This window comes from Sander lucioperca, chromosome 4 (assembly GCF_008315115.2).
Source record: "Sander lucioperca isolate FBNREF2018 chromosome 4, SLUC_FBN_1.2, whole genome shotgun sequence".
NCBI classification, from domain to species: domain Eukaryota; kingdom Metazoa; phylum Chordata; class Actinopteri; order Perciformes; family Percidae; genus Sander; species Sander lucioperca.
In genome coordinates, this window is record NC_050176.1 from 7,026,153 (window position 1) to 7,041,536 (window position 15,384).

The window sequence follows — 15,384 nt, forward strand, 5'->3', positions numbered from 1 at the left end:
CTACTTGCAACCATACCACAAGGCCTTGTTTAACAGGAGTTCACGTGCTATGTCCTAACATGTTGTAATGCTATTTGTCCAGTAGATGGCAGTATTAACATAAATTAAGGTTTTGCAAGATCTAAATTCTGCAATGATCTAAAATCATAATATGTGATGTTTTTTATTGACTGATATAAAAACAGACAAGCTCAGTCTGGTACTGAATAGCAGAAATAGTCATAAGACCTTTGATCCAGAGTCAAAGGCTTAAAACAAGTCTGAAAGTGCAGGTTCAAAAGTATTACAGTAAGTCTTTCCTCACTGTTAATCAGTTTCACAGTATCTGACAAAAACTTGGTAACTATACACAACTTTCATCAAGAAGAAAACTAGAAAAACCATCAAACACGTTGCACACACAGCAAACACAACAGAAATGATGTCATCATTCAATGACCAGAAAAGTGAAGTTGGTGGTTGTTTTTTTTTTTTTTTTCAATTTCCAAAATAAACTTTCAAATCAAAAACCTTATACGCTTAATGGCGTTGTTTTTCTCCATCCAGAAAGTCAATGAATAACGCCGATACCTTCGTGTGAGAGAACCAAGATTAATCATTTACTTTAGGCTGATGTCTATGGCATGTTCCATTATCAAGCAGATTAGAAATCACGTCCCCTGTCCATTTCTATGAGAGCTGGTATCAGATGCAGGGAAGGAAACCAAAAAACTGCCTGACATGGTGACTATCTGATTTGGCAATGAAGTTGCATAAGGCTGCCAGAAGTTAATAAACATAGTTTCATTGAAGACAACACAAGGAGGAGAGGAATACAAATGTGTTTTGGGCTTTTATACAACTTGACGAGTGAAGATCATGTGATGCACAGAAGTGCAACCAGCATCTATCTCGTGAAATTTCTCAGTGGTTAGAATAAGGATATGAAATTTGCTGGGGGCTGAATGTTCTCAGACAGTGAGCGGTAACACTAAAGTTAGAATCGTTGATATTATTTGTCTTAAAACAGGAAATAATACGTGCTCTAAAACCATGAGAAACTTCTGAATAAGGACCCTTAAAAAGGAAAAGTCCGGCGATAATCTATACTTTTTCTGATTTTCTACCAACTATGAACTCATCTACTAACATACTGTTTATTGCCGTTGTAGCCACTCCAGTATAGCTTATTCCTCTGCGCCACAGACCTCCAGTGTGATCCAGGTCAACACCCTAGAAACTGGCACAGCCTCCTGCTGCACTGATGAATGACCGCTAAACAAACAACACAATACAATGCACAAAACAATGTAATCATCATTCAGTGTCACCTGCTGAGTTGAGTCAGACATATTCTCACGTATGTCATCTCATTAATTTAGTGACTAGAAGATGGTCTAAATTTTGGCTCACTCCTTAAATATGTATATTTTGAGTCCATCCCACCTGGTGTCACAAATGCTTACTAGTGTGTGACTGAGAATAGCTCTAAACAAATACACAAATTAGTCCTGAGAAACTAAAAGACAGCACCCAGCTGTTTAGGGAAATTACTGAAGTTTTTTAAAAAATTTAACTGCATGTAACGCTTGGAACCCATTTTAACGATTTACGTCGTCAGTAGGAACAAATGGTCCTGGATCTGAGAGCCCCAGACGGTAGGAAAGACAAAAAGTCCTGAGATGGGCTAGCACATTGCTGCTTTTGGTCTTTTCATGGGATTAGTTGACAAAAAAAAAGTATTATGCTTGTCTTTTGTTAAATTTCCATGGAATACACATATAACTCCCTGCCCCTATCCTAATAATATAAGACTTTCTTTTGCGCAACGCTTTCTTCAGAATTTTGACATAATACGACAAGAGGAAGTAAAAAGGAGGGCCATTCCTGCCAAGTTACAAAATGCTACAGTTACTACGTGGGCACAATTAAAACATTTTCTCCAACAACCAAAATGTATCAAAGATCCGCTGCCCTCCTAAATTCACTAAGGTGGTTTTCGGTGATGTTACACATATCTCCCGATGTGGTTGTCAACTTTTAAAGGTCACACGGCCTGAACAGGACCCCCTGCCTTCTAGTTGACCATCATCACTGATTCAAAATCAGAGATCTTTCTTCAGATTTAGATCTGATTTAAGATCCTTTTTTTAGAAAGTTGAGGTGAATGAAGCGCTTACAGTTCCTCTGATTAATCACAGTAGTACAAGTTATTCCTGGTTATATACACAGTCGTTTGCAATAGGAAAAGTACAACGATAGAGTGGAGATTAGCAAACAAGGAAGTGTTGATTTCAGAGGTTGCCAGTAGTTGGCATGTGTCATGTGACGTGCAGTGTCTCCTGCAGCGAGAGAGAGAGAGAGAGAGAGAGAGAGAGAGAGAGATTTTAGCTATGCGATACTGTCTTGTACACTGCCATAAACCATAAAAAATGGAGGTGAAAATAATCTGCTTGTAGCATTATAATTACCTCAGGCCTGGCTGACTTGGCATGTTTGATCCCTCTCCTGATGATCACCTGCAAAACGTTATATCATATCAAAGACTGAATTACAGTAAATCTTATAGAGTGATTTGAAAACAGTAAAAAAAACAAAAGTTGTATTAGTTAGACACAGTGAGTCAAAATACTTTAATTTAGACGTACCGTCATCGTAATCGCGTGTAGGGAGCCCACGATGGTCACCTGGAACAAATTAAAAGATTTTACTGTGGGTAACAATGGGTGGGTGTAACCATCACCATATTAAGCAGTTTAACTTCCCAACAGCGAGTGTCCGAAACATGAGTCAGGTTATATTGTGACTCAAATGTAGTAACCAAGCCCAGTTTCCCACAAGCCATGGAAACATGCTAAACCTTTATCAGAGTAGTTAATAATGCCATACTCCCCCTGTCGTCTTTGAAATGAGTGGAAAGCCAGGGAGCAGTTTAGATGTGTTGACACCGAGTTAGTGCAGGGACAGTAAACTGTCTTGGTCAGTGATCAACATGTGCTCCAGCTGAGTTAACAAAAAAAAACACAGGTGGAGTACATGCTCCAACAGGCTTGGACTGAGATACTGGGTGAGTAAGTTTGGTTTCAAACGGTCTCAAAATATGCAGTCCAGGAGGCCACTGACTCAATTATTCATCAGAAATATTTCATGAAAGAAAAAAAGTATTTAAAAAAGATCTTTGCTTAGTTAGTAGTTTTAGCTAGCTAAACCACTCATTAATCTGTCAGCAGGTCTGTGGCAGATCTTTAGTGTTTCAGGCAGCTAAAACGAGCCGATAGAATAGAACCTTTATTTAAACCTCTATAGAGAGCCGAAGTTAGAACAAAAACAGCAGCAATATTCTGTCCAAAGATGGACGTACCCATAAGGGGTGTTGTGGACTGTCTCCGCGCCTCTGTTAAGAAAATGATGAATTAATGACAATTAGATATATACTGGTGCTTACGTCACCAATCTTTGTGAGACATTTTGTAGAACACTAACTAACAATGGAAAGTATTTTCACTCAACTGTTTTAGACAAATGATACTTAACATTCAACTTAATAACAGAGAGTGTACCTTCCCAACCTGAATAACATGCTTACTTGGTGTTTTACAGGTTTTTCAACCTCCAACTATTGTGTCATCCTTCATCTATTGTATGGTTACTTCCTGTTAGCTCTTTATTGTTTACAAAAAAACACTGATGCAATCTCACACAACATCTAAAAAAGTTAGTATTCAAATGTCTCATTGAAAATAGAAATATTTTATCATTTCACGATCAAATATCATAGTAACAGTATTATTTCTATAATTGTGTATCAGTATAACTGCAAGTAATTACTCACTGTTTAAAGGAAGTATAAACAGGAGGAATGATTACAGGAAGGAAACCCTCTTTCAGTGTTCATATGGGCCCCTGACTATTGTTTTAAGATGGACTCAATGTCTGAATTAATGAGATGTCTTCCATAATGTTACGCTATGTTACATACATTTGGCAGAAGCTTTTGTTCAAAGCGACTTACAATAAGTTCATACAAGTCCATCGGAACAAGCGCTAGATGTCATTAAATCTGAGTGCATTTGTTTTTTGGCTGTCTACGTGTGGTCTGAAGATACAATCTATTTTTCTAAGAGGAAGCAGGAAATAATACATTAAACCACCAATGTTTGTTCATGTTATTCTTCCCTGTACCTTTTTATGTACGTTATGTTAAAACTCAAAAATGGTTAATTTAGACCAAAGGCCAAATGAGGGCCTGTGTAGGTACTCACGTTGAGATCGCTTTCTATAGATCAGCAGCGCCAACAGCACCAACAACCCTACAATCAGAGATCCGATGACCACCACAGGAGCGACTATTTTGGAGGCTGAACCCAACCCTTCCCCCGTCTGTGTCTCTGAATAAATCAAATTGAACAACAAAGATTGAATGCTTTAATACTTCAGGTCATGTCAAAAAGAGTAAAGATGTAAGTGTTGTTAAATGAGGTATGCACGCACTGGTGGGAAGTTCCCCCTGTAATACTCTAGCAACCTACAGGACATTCACTATCACTTTCACTCCCAGAGGAGTCTGCAAAATTTGGGATTAAAAAAAGACCTTCAGCTGTATGTGGCAGCTTTAAGAACTTACAGTACATAGCAGATCAGATAGGGTGGCTGTGAAGTTGCCAAGTGAACCTGTTGATGAGTTTTCCCATCAATGAGAATGTATAGAACTGAACATGAACTGTAGTTCCATGAACAAGTAACATTTCTGTGTCTTATCAGGCCTAGACCGTCATGCATAGTTTTCTTTCTTTGTGAGGGACATTGTTTTGAAGATGTCTGGTCAGATTAAGAGACATGTTGCCACCTAACTATTTAATGAACTGTGTTTTAAAAACAACTACAGCACAGATTAAAAAAAAACACGCTTGCGGATGAATATTAACAAGGTCTGTCTGACCTGCCAAGATGTTTTCTTTTCATGACCAACACACTCTGTCCATCCGTTGAATCTATCCGCTCACACAAAACATGCACTACAGTTGGCTTGTGGTTTAGATTTTGTTGCACAATACTAAACAAAGGCGTTTTTATGTTACTGTAGTGACATGCGTCGCTATAAATTTCAGGTAAAGCATGACCTCACTTGTAACAGTGGCTGAAATTACTGCATGACATTTCATTGTGTGAAGCAGGATTGGTCCAATAGTCCTAAAAGGTGTAAAGCATGGTGCTCAACAACATGTACCTGGTGTGACGGCATGTTGTACTTCAAATGTGGCCTCTTCCTCTTTGTCTCCACTGGCATTGAACACTTTGCAGGTGTATTTGGTGAAAATGGATCCTTTCAGCAAAGACAGCTTGCTAGAGAGGTGAAACAGACCACTTTCTGTCAGCTTTGCCTCCATTTGAGAGCTTTTTGTCCACTCCGTTTTGTTCTCATCAAACCAGCGAAGTTGACCTTTTGGGTAGCCACCATCAGAATCGCACATCAGGGTAACATCTGTATTAACAGTTATTGTCTCAGGGTTGGAGTGGATAGTTGGTTTGTTGTATTTGGCTGCAAAGAGAAAACCGAAAACAAACATGATCATTCAGCGGAACATTGCACCACGACGTCCATCAAATGACACCAATAAAATATCACAAAATTGTTTGACGATCATTATATTTCAAAAGTACAATATAGTGCAATGTCCAATAAGCATAGACTGTATGGTGGTCAACAAGACAAATAGACTACAACAGGTATTTCTGGATGGAATTATTTGTAACACTGAAACTGAAAGTATAAGGACAGAAAGGGAAATACCAATCTGCTAGGCCAGGAAAGTCCCCAGGATCTCTAAACAATCTTCCCCCCTTCAAGGCAACAATTTAATCTTTCAAGTCCATTTTCTCTTTATAACTACAATGACTTTTGACTCATGACTCTAAAAGGTCATCTCTCTGTGCCAAATAGTTGTCAAAAAGTTTCAGTGGTCAACCACGACTGATGGCTCTCACCTGTGACCTTAAGGCTGGTGCTGCTGGAGCTGTCGCCGCTGTTTGTTATCACCGTACATGTATAATCTCCCTCTTGCTCTACAGCAGTGTTGGTGATGAGCAGGGATACGTTCATGTTTCTGACATTCCAGGATGGCTCAGCAAAAGAATAGCCTGGCTTGAGCTTAATTTCCCCTCTGTTAAAAAGCAGTAAAGGGTTGTTCTTTACTTGCTTTTCGACTCCCTCTTTCTTCCAGATGACCACCCGGATTTCTGGGTCTACCACGTCTTGTGAGGTTTTGACAACACACTGCAGCAGTGACTGCTGGCCATACTGTCCCACGTTTTCAGCCTGGCATTCCACATTTACAAAAGCTGTTAAAGAAAACATGTTTTTTAAAAAAAAAAAAAAAAGGGATACATTCTTACATCAGTAGCAAGCTAGCCTGGAATTGCCAGACTATTGCGTATTAGTCCAGAACCTCTCAGTTCATTCCCAAATTCCCAAAGGGCGTTATCAACGGTGCAGACCCAAATGCCTCTGCATGCAACTGAATAGACCTACAACCAATCAGAGCAATGAAACAATGTAGCTCTGAGCGACACATGCAAGTTGAGGCTGTGTTTGGTCCATTTTGAAGCAGGTAAAAAATGTGAAACATGATAAACATTCTCAAATTTCAGCTAAGCAGTACACTAAAATGTGTTTTTGAAAACATTTTATGCGACAAATGGCCAATACAGTAACATAATCTTGATTCATCTTTGATCAAACCCGCCTAGCTTGGCAGTTTGATCTGAGTTTTGTGAGCCTGGTGCGTTGTGCTGGACTCAGTGTGCCAGTTACGTTTGGTAAGTACATTTGATAAGCATGATGCTCCTCTGTCAGTATCGTCTTAAACCTGCCCCATGTAAGATAAACAGTTGTTATTGGCCCGTCCAGGTTCTGACGGACGTGACGGGGGCCAGATGTATCTGCCAGAGCAAATGAAACATGAGTTTGCAGATTTGTTTGGTTTCCAGGCTAGCGGCAAGCAGCATTTCATTCTGGAAATTGTCAGATTATAGGAGAACTTACCTGCGTTTGTATTTCTTGTTCTGATGTAGATGGCAGTGAAAAAAAGGAGGATACCCTTCGAGGCCATGTTAGTTTACCTGAAACGACAAAACAAACATACAGTACACATGTTTTAACTCACCAACTAAAATGCAGGATGTAAAGAGCAGTCAATTATTATGCAATAGAGGTCAGTGTGTTAGGGGCTGGTTGGTCTGGTTTACTGGATGTACATTGCTGGGAGTTTTGCACTTGCAACTCTGCACAAGATTTCTCTTTTTCAGTTGAATTCACATTTTTGAACACACTGACACGCCTCACATCAATCCACACATTAAAACCCTCTGAGGTCTAAGCCATGTTTTCCCATCTTTAGTTCGCCTGGTCTCCTTGTGTAATAATTTGCACAATCAAGTTACAGACATAATTTCTTTCAGGAGAACCTGGGCTATCAGGATATTCTCGTTGCAACGGAGCATTTCTCTGCTTCTAAACACAAAATAAAAGTAAGTCTCTACACTGTATTGATCTGGACATATTAAATAAGACATATAAAGTATGTATTGTCCTGTCGCGGGTGACAGCGTAGACATTAGAGGGTTAACCATAGTGGTGTGAACCCATCTTTGATGCAATGAACAAAATAAAAAGGTAGAATAAATATGTTATCTGGTCTTTTGCAGGTTGTATTTTTTGTATATTTTCTTTTTTCAGTTTTTCTAAAATTATTCTTAGAAATCCTTTTCTATAACAACTTCTTATCTCTGGCCACATCACCATAAATCAAACCACCAAAGATGTATGATTCTGACATTAATCACATCAAAAGACTTAGACAGGTGCATAGTGCAGGCGTGTTTTGCAACAATCTTGTGCTGGTTGCACAAGATGAATTAAATTGCCAGTGGATCTAGTGTGCTTTTACAATGCAATTCACTCTGCAGATGGAACCCATAACTGCCAATCTTACATGACCGTGTGTGTGTGTGGAGTTAATCAGCAGGTCAGGTCTTCAGCTGATATGTTTGTGACAGGTGCTGGTAGGAAAACAGAATAATCTTTTTTTTGCCTTTTTGTTTTGGCAAAATATTTTTCCCTGTGCAATTACAAATGCCTACTTGTTGTAGAAAGTATGATACAAGTAAAACAAAGAAGCTAAATATGGATAAAGAGGATACAGGTGTGTTGTGAGTCGCACACTGTTGAGCCTGGCAAGTGGCAGACTTAGCCAAATGTGGTCAATCTTAGTGTGCTGCAAGATTGCCAGTGACGATACCCCCTACTGTGGCGTGAAATATCAAACTAGCACAGGTTAGGAAATAACCTTGGTGACCCCCAGAAAAATGACACATTGATGAAGAACTCTGTGCGCCGCACTGCAACGTTTCCCGCAGTGTGCTATAGCATAGGCGAGCAACTTGAAAAAAAGACCCACTCCACTAACATCACACAAAACAATTATATACAACATAAACCTTCAAAGGGAAGGGGTAGAGGAGCTATTTCACCCAGCATTGTTATAATTATCCGTAACTATACTTGTCATAAGTCAACTGAGTTGCAGACCACCTTGTACTGCATTAAAAGAGAGACTGTTAGTAATTTCCAAAACTTTCTCATGTAATTAGTTTCCCGCCCTTGTGACGCATTATGGTTAAACCTATTTACACAATGATAACTAGGGCTGGGTGATATGGAGAAAATCAAATATCACAATATTCTTGACCAAATACCTTGATGTCGATATGGCGACAATATTGTAGGATTGACAATTGGTGCTTTAACAAAATATTATTTACACAATGAGATTTTAGATAATCATCAGAAATGTCAATTTAATGACAAAGTGTGTAAAGGCAAATAATAGAACAGCTAGAACAGTCTGTTGAGTTCAGAAAATTACATCACTTGACTCTAATGCAGCCTTCAAAACCAGGAAAAGACCACACTTAATATATTACGATTTTATGATATCCAAAATCTATATATCGATATATGATCGATATATTGCCCAGCCCTAATGATAACCTAGTTAGTTTGAAAGCACTACTTTTAACTGGACCACCACCAATGCCCAGATTAGTGAATGCACAAAAAACTATTAGTAGCTCATCATCCAGCATCAAAATGACTTAGTCTGTTCTAAACTAAGGTGCAACTGTTTCTCTCAAAACATAAAAAGCTTTTAGAGTATTAAATGCACACTAGATCTTGCGTGGATGAGAATCCAATGACACTTAAATTCCACCTTTTTACACATAAATATAACTTTAAATAAGACGATTCTAGTTGCTGCTAACCTATAAAATATTAAATGGCAGCGCACCGTTGTATCTTAACGACCTAGTGAATCCTTGTGTGCCTGCTCGATCCCTGCGTTCTCAGTGGACGGGTCTTCTGAGTGTCCCAAGGGTTAAAAAGAAGACAATTGGTGAACGGGCCTTTGCTTTTCGTGCACCGACATTGTGGAACAGTTTACCTCTGGACATCAGGCAGGCTTGTTCTGTTGAGGTTTTTAAAGCAAAACTAAAGACCCATCTGTTTACTGTTGTGTATGATGCCTAATTTCTTTTTATGTTTTTCTGAGAGTTCGAGTGTGTGTTTATTTTAGTCATTAGAAATGTTTTTAAACTGTATTTTCTATGCTCTGTACAGCACTTTGATTTGAAAGCGCTTTATAAATAAATGTATTATTATTATTATTATTGTGTCACCAAGGAGCTCTATTTAAGCATGCACTAACACTAGTCAGGGTTTTAATCAGAGTTTGCTGAAGTACAGAAATTGTGCAGAGCTCACTCTGGTTTAGCTTGTGCTGAGTGCTGAACATGTGTGGTCTCTTGTCCCGTTTCCTTATACCCTCCAGCAATTAGAAAGCTTCTCCTAATCTGATCTCTATGTCTAGGTCTCTGTTTTCACTTTTGTTCCTGTTTGTAACTTGATTTTGTCATGCTTACCGAGTGAAAACCATAGATACCTTGCACGCATGTGTCTTTTTGTTCTAGAGAAGGTCACCCTGTCTCTCTCATCTGGCAGAAACAAAGCAGAGAAAAAAGGCAAACTGGGGCTGTGAAGCTACATGAAGTGTAAGTGGAAAGAAGTAAAAGGTAACCCTTGTGTTGTCTTCCCGTCGACCATGAACTTGTTGTCCTTTTGGGTCAAAATTGAAAATTAACTTTTTGTTGTTGTTGTTTAAGTTTTTGTCACTTTTTTTCCAACACCTTTTTTAATTCATTGTCAATAAACTTAATTTATATGACATTGTTACTCATTTTTTTGTTTAAAAAAAAGCAGAAATTATAAATTATTTAGACTAATAGTCATCAGAGGATGTTGAGTGGATCACAGACTGGTATATGTCAAAGTTTAGTCAGGATACTGTAAACCATTTAAACAATTATTTTTCGGCAATTTGGTTGAAAGAAACCCATATTTCTGATATAAGAAACTTTGAAAATGGGTCAAATTTGACCCAAGGAAAACACAAGGGTTAAGGCCTGTGCCTCGGTGCTTGACCTAAGTGTTTACATCAGCATTAACTCATTTCTTTGCTTTTTTAACGACCACATGTTCTCACAGTACAGAACGGCTTACTTCTGTAAATTTTGTCCTTTGTATTTGTATTAAATGAAGTAAAGATTATGCTCTGTGGAATCCAATGGCTCATGCTATTTCATAAAAATAAAGAGATACAACCAATAATCCATAAAATAAAAAAGTTTTCATAACCAGCCCTCAGCTCAACAGGTCATGTCAGTTCAGCCAAATGTGACTGGACAGGAAGCAAGGTCTCCAGAGAATACACTGTTCTCTGTGTGTGTTCATTTTTTATAGGAAGAGATATATGAGTATTAGATGATCACAGATACAAACTCCACATCATTTGCAATGCTTGTCCCATGAGGGCTTTGAATCAGTTTCAACTTGGATTTTAAATAATTCTGCCTCTGCAGCTGTGCTCTATTTGATTTCTGGTTGTACTGTCTATATTTAATTTCTTGAGAAACTGGCAACACTGAGGTCTTATAATGTTTATTCACTGGCTAAATATAATCTTAAGCTTAGTGATTAGAGGTGCTGATTCAGACCATGCACAGTTATTTAAATACATGGGAGAATTGATCTATTATAGTCACATAAAAGGGTGGACAAGTTTGCTTCTGCAATCTTGCTCTTTGTTTCTAGAAGTTTCTCATATTGTAACTGGCAGTCTAACATGAGGCCGGGACTACTTTAGAAACCTGTTTGACCAGCTGTCCACTAACTTTGAAAATGTTTTGTATTCACACTTAAAATGATAAACAAAGACTCATACTGAAAGAGAAAGCTCACTCAAGAGATAGATTTTTGCCATACCACTTCAAGAATGTAAATGTTGCCAAATATTATGTAATATCATCTTCACTTCAAAGAGCTGGGAAGAAATATATACGATGAGCCCGATGTTTTTATTTCCTTCCCTTTTAGAAAGTCAAGTGTTAGACTCGCGTATTGTTGCTCACTTTTATCCGTGCAACCTCTGTACTACTGATGGTACTTATTCCACACTGCACTGCCTTTTTTGTGAATACTTTGCTTACTTTACTTTTTTTGATCCCACTTACATGTTTGATTTCCCACCTTTTGCCTGAACCTTGATTTTCGGTTCCTGACACAGCATGAATTGCAGTCACAACTGTGTCTTGTTATGTCCTAAGCTGTATCATTTAGGTTCTTCAGCCACATAATCAAAACGAAAAACATGCTTTGGTTTGCCATTTGAAATGGTCTCTATTACGCCAACACAAAAGGGCAGGGACAGTCCCCTTCCCTCAGCTATGTGGGTTTGTGGGCGCAATTGGGAATTCTTACATTATTTAACTGGACAAATAAGAAGTTCATACAAGCTACAGTCTGAACAATCTGTCACGAATTGAAAGAAGCACAATACTAAAAGTAAAAGTATCTTTTGTACAAAAGGGCCTTCAATAGGTTAATCGAGCCACTGCAGCTGTCTGGTGGCGGATGCTGGATGTCTGAATCTCTTAGGACACGATGGAGAAACATCTGCACTCCCCCCACCAGGGATAAATCCACCAATTTCTCCTCTGATTGTAAAACACTGAATACATACTACACATCCTGCTAAAAGGTCCCATATTATGCTCATTTTCAGATTCATACTTGTAATTTGGGTTTCTGCTAGAACATGATTACATGCTTTAACGTTTATTTTTCTCATATTGTCTGTCTAAATATAGGCTACCTGTATTTACCCTCTGTCTGAAAAAGCCCAGTCTACCCTGATTGGTCAGCATTTCCGGGTGTTTGCTTCCCGCCATTGCAGCCGGGGCATGTAACGGCACTGTAGTGGCACTTTCAACCTATATACAGTATATTTAGAAGAAAAAAAGAGTGCTCAGAAGTTCAAACAAATCATGAAGTTGCTCTTTGGAAGTTGTTACCCAGCTCTATTTTTAATGTATTAACCAATTCAATATGAAATAGCCATCAAAATAAAGGCATTTTTTCACTTTTTGTAAGAAGAGTGCCTTGGACCTGTCTTTTTTCTAAACTATATATATTATCTGTGACATCACAACCGTACAGAAGTCTGTACCGTTTCTGAATATGGGTGGTGTGCATTTCTCTGTGGATACTGTACTTTCACAGTATTTATTTAGCACCTCGACCTGCTTTATAATAAAAAAAAGACGTGGTAATCTCACTTTTTACAATATGGAATCATTAAATGCCAACTAAGACTTCAGGTCAATCCAACCCTGGAGTTATGGATACACACCGTCATGCTGGTCAGACCACAGCACATAATGGTTAACAATGGTAATATTGTTTTAAACTCAGTGGTGGCCCAAGGAGGCCAGGCCTGCCTGTATCCTTCCTGCCTGTGTGAACATCCTGACGGCTGCTTATCAGATTGGTGGGCATTAGCTGATAACCCCACCCACTTTTTGGACCCCTGAATCTAAAAGGGGAGGTGGTGGAGCAGGTAAAGGCCTTCAGGCAGAGGCGCGGGAAGATATTTTCGGCAGGGGGTGCTGGGGTGCTGGGGGGTATCCACTGTCTAAAAAAGGCTTAAGTGCCAAAAAGTAACAGACTATGCAAAATCTTTCTTTTCCGACAGTATGTGACAAATTCTAAAAAGTTACAGACTATTTGATTCTTTATAATAGGCATACATAAATCACAATCATACTACGCTGAATATAGCCTACCATCTGGGCCTGCACGGCGGCAGGAAAAAGACGCAGAGATGTAAGACACTGTGTCTCTACCTTACGATGATTCCGGTACACCAAACGTAGATTTACGCTCTGGAGTTCGGCTGATAAACTCTGCCATGAGACCCTGAATATCCAGATCATCCAAAATGTCTTTGTGGACATGAAGCAGTGCCATGTGTGAAACTCTACTCTGAGTGATAGTGCTACGGAGCCAGGTTTTCAGGCAGCGAAGAGCTGAGAAAGACCTTTCGGAGCCAGCAGTAGACACTGGTAAACAGAGGCACAAGTGGATCAGCTTTTCCACCTCTGTGAAGAACCCTCTTGTTTGTGGATGTAGAGCTGATACAAAGCGAGCAAGTTCTTTGACTGATAAATTAAATAATTTTAAAATGACTAAAAGTATCACTCTCTTCATCCCACACCCTAAACATGACATACAAAATGTCGTGGAACAGAAACAACAACCAGAGATATTTATCATTTTATTGTCATCGCAGTTTTACCAGGGGGTAAGCGCCTATGCCTTTAGGAACATTTTAATAATCTTGTATTTTTCCAACAACCGCTTTTTTGCAGTAGCCTATACAGCAAGTAGGCTACTATATTTTGTCGTTAGCTTGTATTTTAGGACAAACTAAGATTTCCTTAGCCCAAAGTGACTCAAGATATCTCTTGTTGAATTTGAATGTGTCATCTGCAACTTGTTACCATGCTTCCATCCATATTTTACACAGTCTCCTTCCTTGTTTTCAAATAAAAAAGCATATTCAAACAATACAGCCATTTGGAAATGAAATGATCAGATAGTGTGCTGTAGGCTATAAGAATATTTTAACATCTCATTCCAACGTTTCTGTTCCGTTTTTTATTGATCTATATTCTAAAAGAGGAAGCACTTTGAAAATGTCATGCTGCATGACATTTCAAGATTTCCTTTAGGTTTTAGGTGTCAAAACAACCATACAAGTGAGCTAGATGCCAAGATAAAGCTGTAATCTTGAAGACTTCATTTAAAAAGCCTAAATCTGTTGGGGATTTTATTTGACCCTACACTGATGAAACTATTGCAATTTATTTCCTTACAGTGGCTACAGCTGGGTGTCTGGTGTGACACTGAATAAGTCTTATAGCCTACAAAAAAATGTAACTATGCACACAATTCTGAAAACTTGTAACTCATGTATGAACAAGACTCCATAGAAAGATCATAGACACAGAATGATATCCATTCTATGCTCCAGACAGACCAGACATAGGCATAATGCTCCAGTCTGCCAAACTCACAAGCACAATTCACTCAAATATAAAATCTAAATCAACCAGGACTGAAATCTTACGGATTGGAACTCTAAGTATAGGAAGTAGAGCTACATTTGTAGCGAGGCTGACCTCGTAAGGGCATGTACATAGACCATGGAGGATGTATAAGACGGAAAAGACCGAGTCGAGCAATTTTGTTGCAGGGCGGATTTGCTTTTCTTAGGATGGCGAAGGCATGGCCCGCCCTACTCTACCTCTGATTGACTTTTGCTTTCAATGGTTAGGCATGAGGAGTGAGATTGGTTAGGGTAAAAATACCAGGGTAAGCCAATCAGAGGCAGAGCAGGGCGGGACAGGCCTTCGCTATCCTAGGAAATGCAAATTCGCTCCTCGCAGAGTGACTTTAGAAAACAATTCAGCGATAATTAGATACATACTTCTACTGTCGTTTCAGTAACCTAAAATACGGTAGGCCTACTTAACGGACATACCGTCATTCATTAATTTATAATAGCCTATATGTAAGTAGCCTAGGTTTAGGTTATTATTAGGCTACAGTATGTCTTCTAATCTTACACTTACCAGTGTAAGATTAGAAGAAATACTCCTCACTATTACTAACTTATGTAATGTCAACACGTAGCCTTCCTATATGACATGCCACGCTGCCAATACAACAGTGTCAAACTCACCTTACACGCTCCTCCACGAGGCGACGTCTCTTGGTGGTGGAATGATCGTTTAACTGACACAACTCGACATGGATGTTTTGTTAACCAGCCCCGTTCCTTCTTTCACTTTCAGTATGAGTAAAAGCAACGTCAGGACAAACATAACAGTGTATTCAATGTCCCTGCGGAGTTGTGTTGCACTAACCCTAGAATTCAACCAATGATAAGA

General features: G+C 38.9%; 1 protein-coding gene across 6 annotated transcripts; it reads right to left on the bottom strand.

Annotated features, from left to right (window-relative positions):
• Positions 1 to 831: 831 nt before the first annotated feature.
• zgc:174863 (uncharacterized protein LOC100136852 homolog) lies at positions 832 to 15,315 on the bottom strand. Of its 6 annotated transcripts, XR_004897059.1 has the most exons (11): positions 15,177 to 15,315; positions 7,022 to 7,098; positions 5,965 to 6,318; positions 5,219 to 5,518; positions 4,612 to 4,656; positions 4,242 to 4,340; positions 3,341 to 3,373; positions 2,628 to 2,666; positions 2,451 to 2,498; positions 2,159 to 2,321; positions 832 to 2,121 (listed from the first exon to the last, which is right to left on the bottom strand). XR_004897059.1 is itself a non-coding variant. In XM_036000356.1 (10 exons), the coding sequence occupies exons 2-9, from the start codon at positions 7,086 to 7,088 to the stop codon at positions 2,452 to 2,454; spliced, it is 984 nt and encodes a 327-aa protein (XP_035856249.1). In that variant the 5' UTR covers positions 7,089 to 7,098; positions 15,177 to 15,315; the 3' UTR covers positions 832 to 2,328. The 6 variants fall into 6 exon arrangements, 5 of the variants coding, with proteins under 5 accessions (XP_035856249.1, XP_035856248.1, XP_035856250.1 ...); XM_036000356.1 differs by having other exon boundaries at positions 832 to 2,328; positions 2,452 to 2,498; XM_036000355.1 differs by having other exon boundaries at positions 832 to 2,321.
• Positions 15,316 to 15,384: the final 69 nt, after the last annotated feature.

What these genes read in the sequence shown, in the direction of transcription:
- zgc:174863 (XM_036000356.1), bottom strand. Translation starts at nt 7,088, where the DNA reads ATGGCCTCGAAGGGTATCCTCCTTTTTTTCACTGCCATCTACATCAGA. An exon ending in AACAAGAAATACAAACGCAG is followed by an intron (nt 6,319 to 7,021) that starts GTAAGTTCTCCT and finishes TTTCTTTAACAG; the next exon opens with CTTTTGTAAATGTGGAATGC. An exon ending in CACATTTGAAGTACAACATG is followed by an intron (nt 4,657 to 5,218) that starts CCGTCACACCAG and finishes GGGAAAACTCAT; the next exon opens with CAACAGGTTCACTTGGCAAC.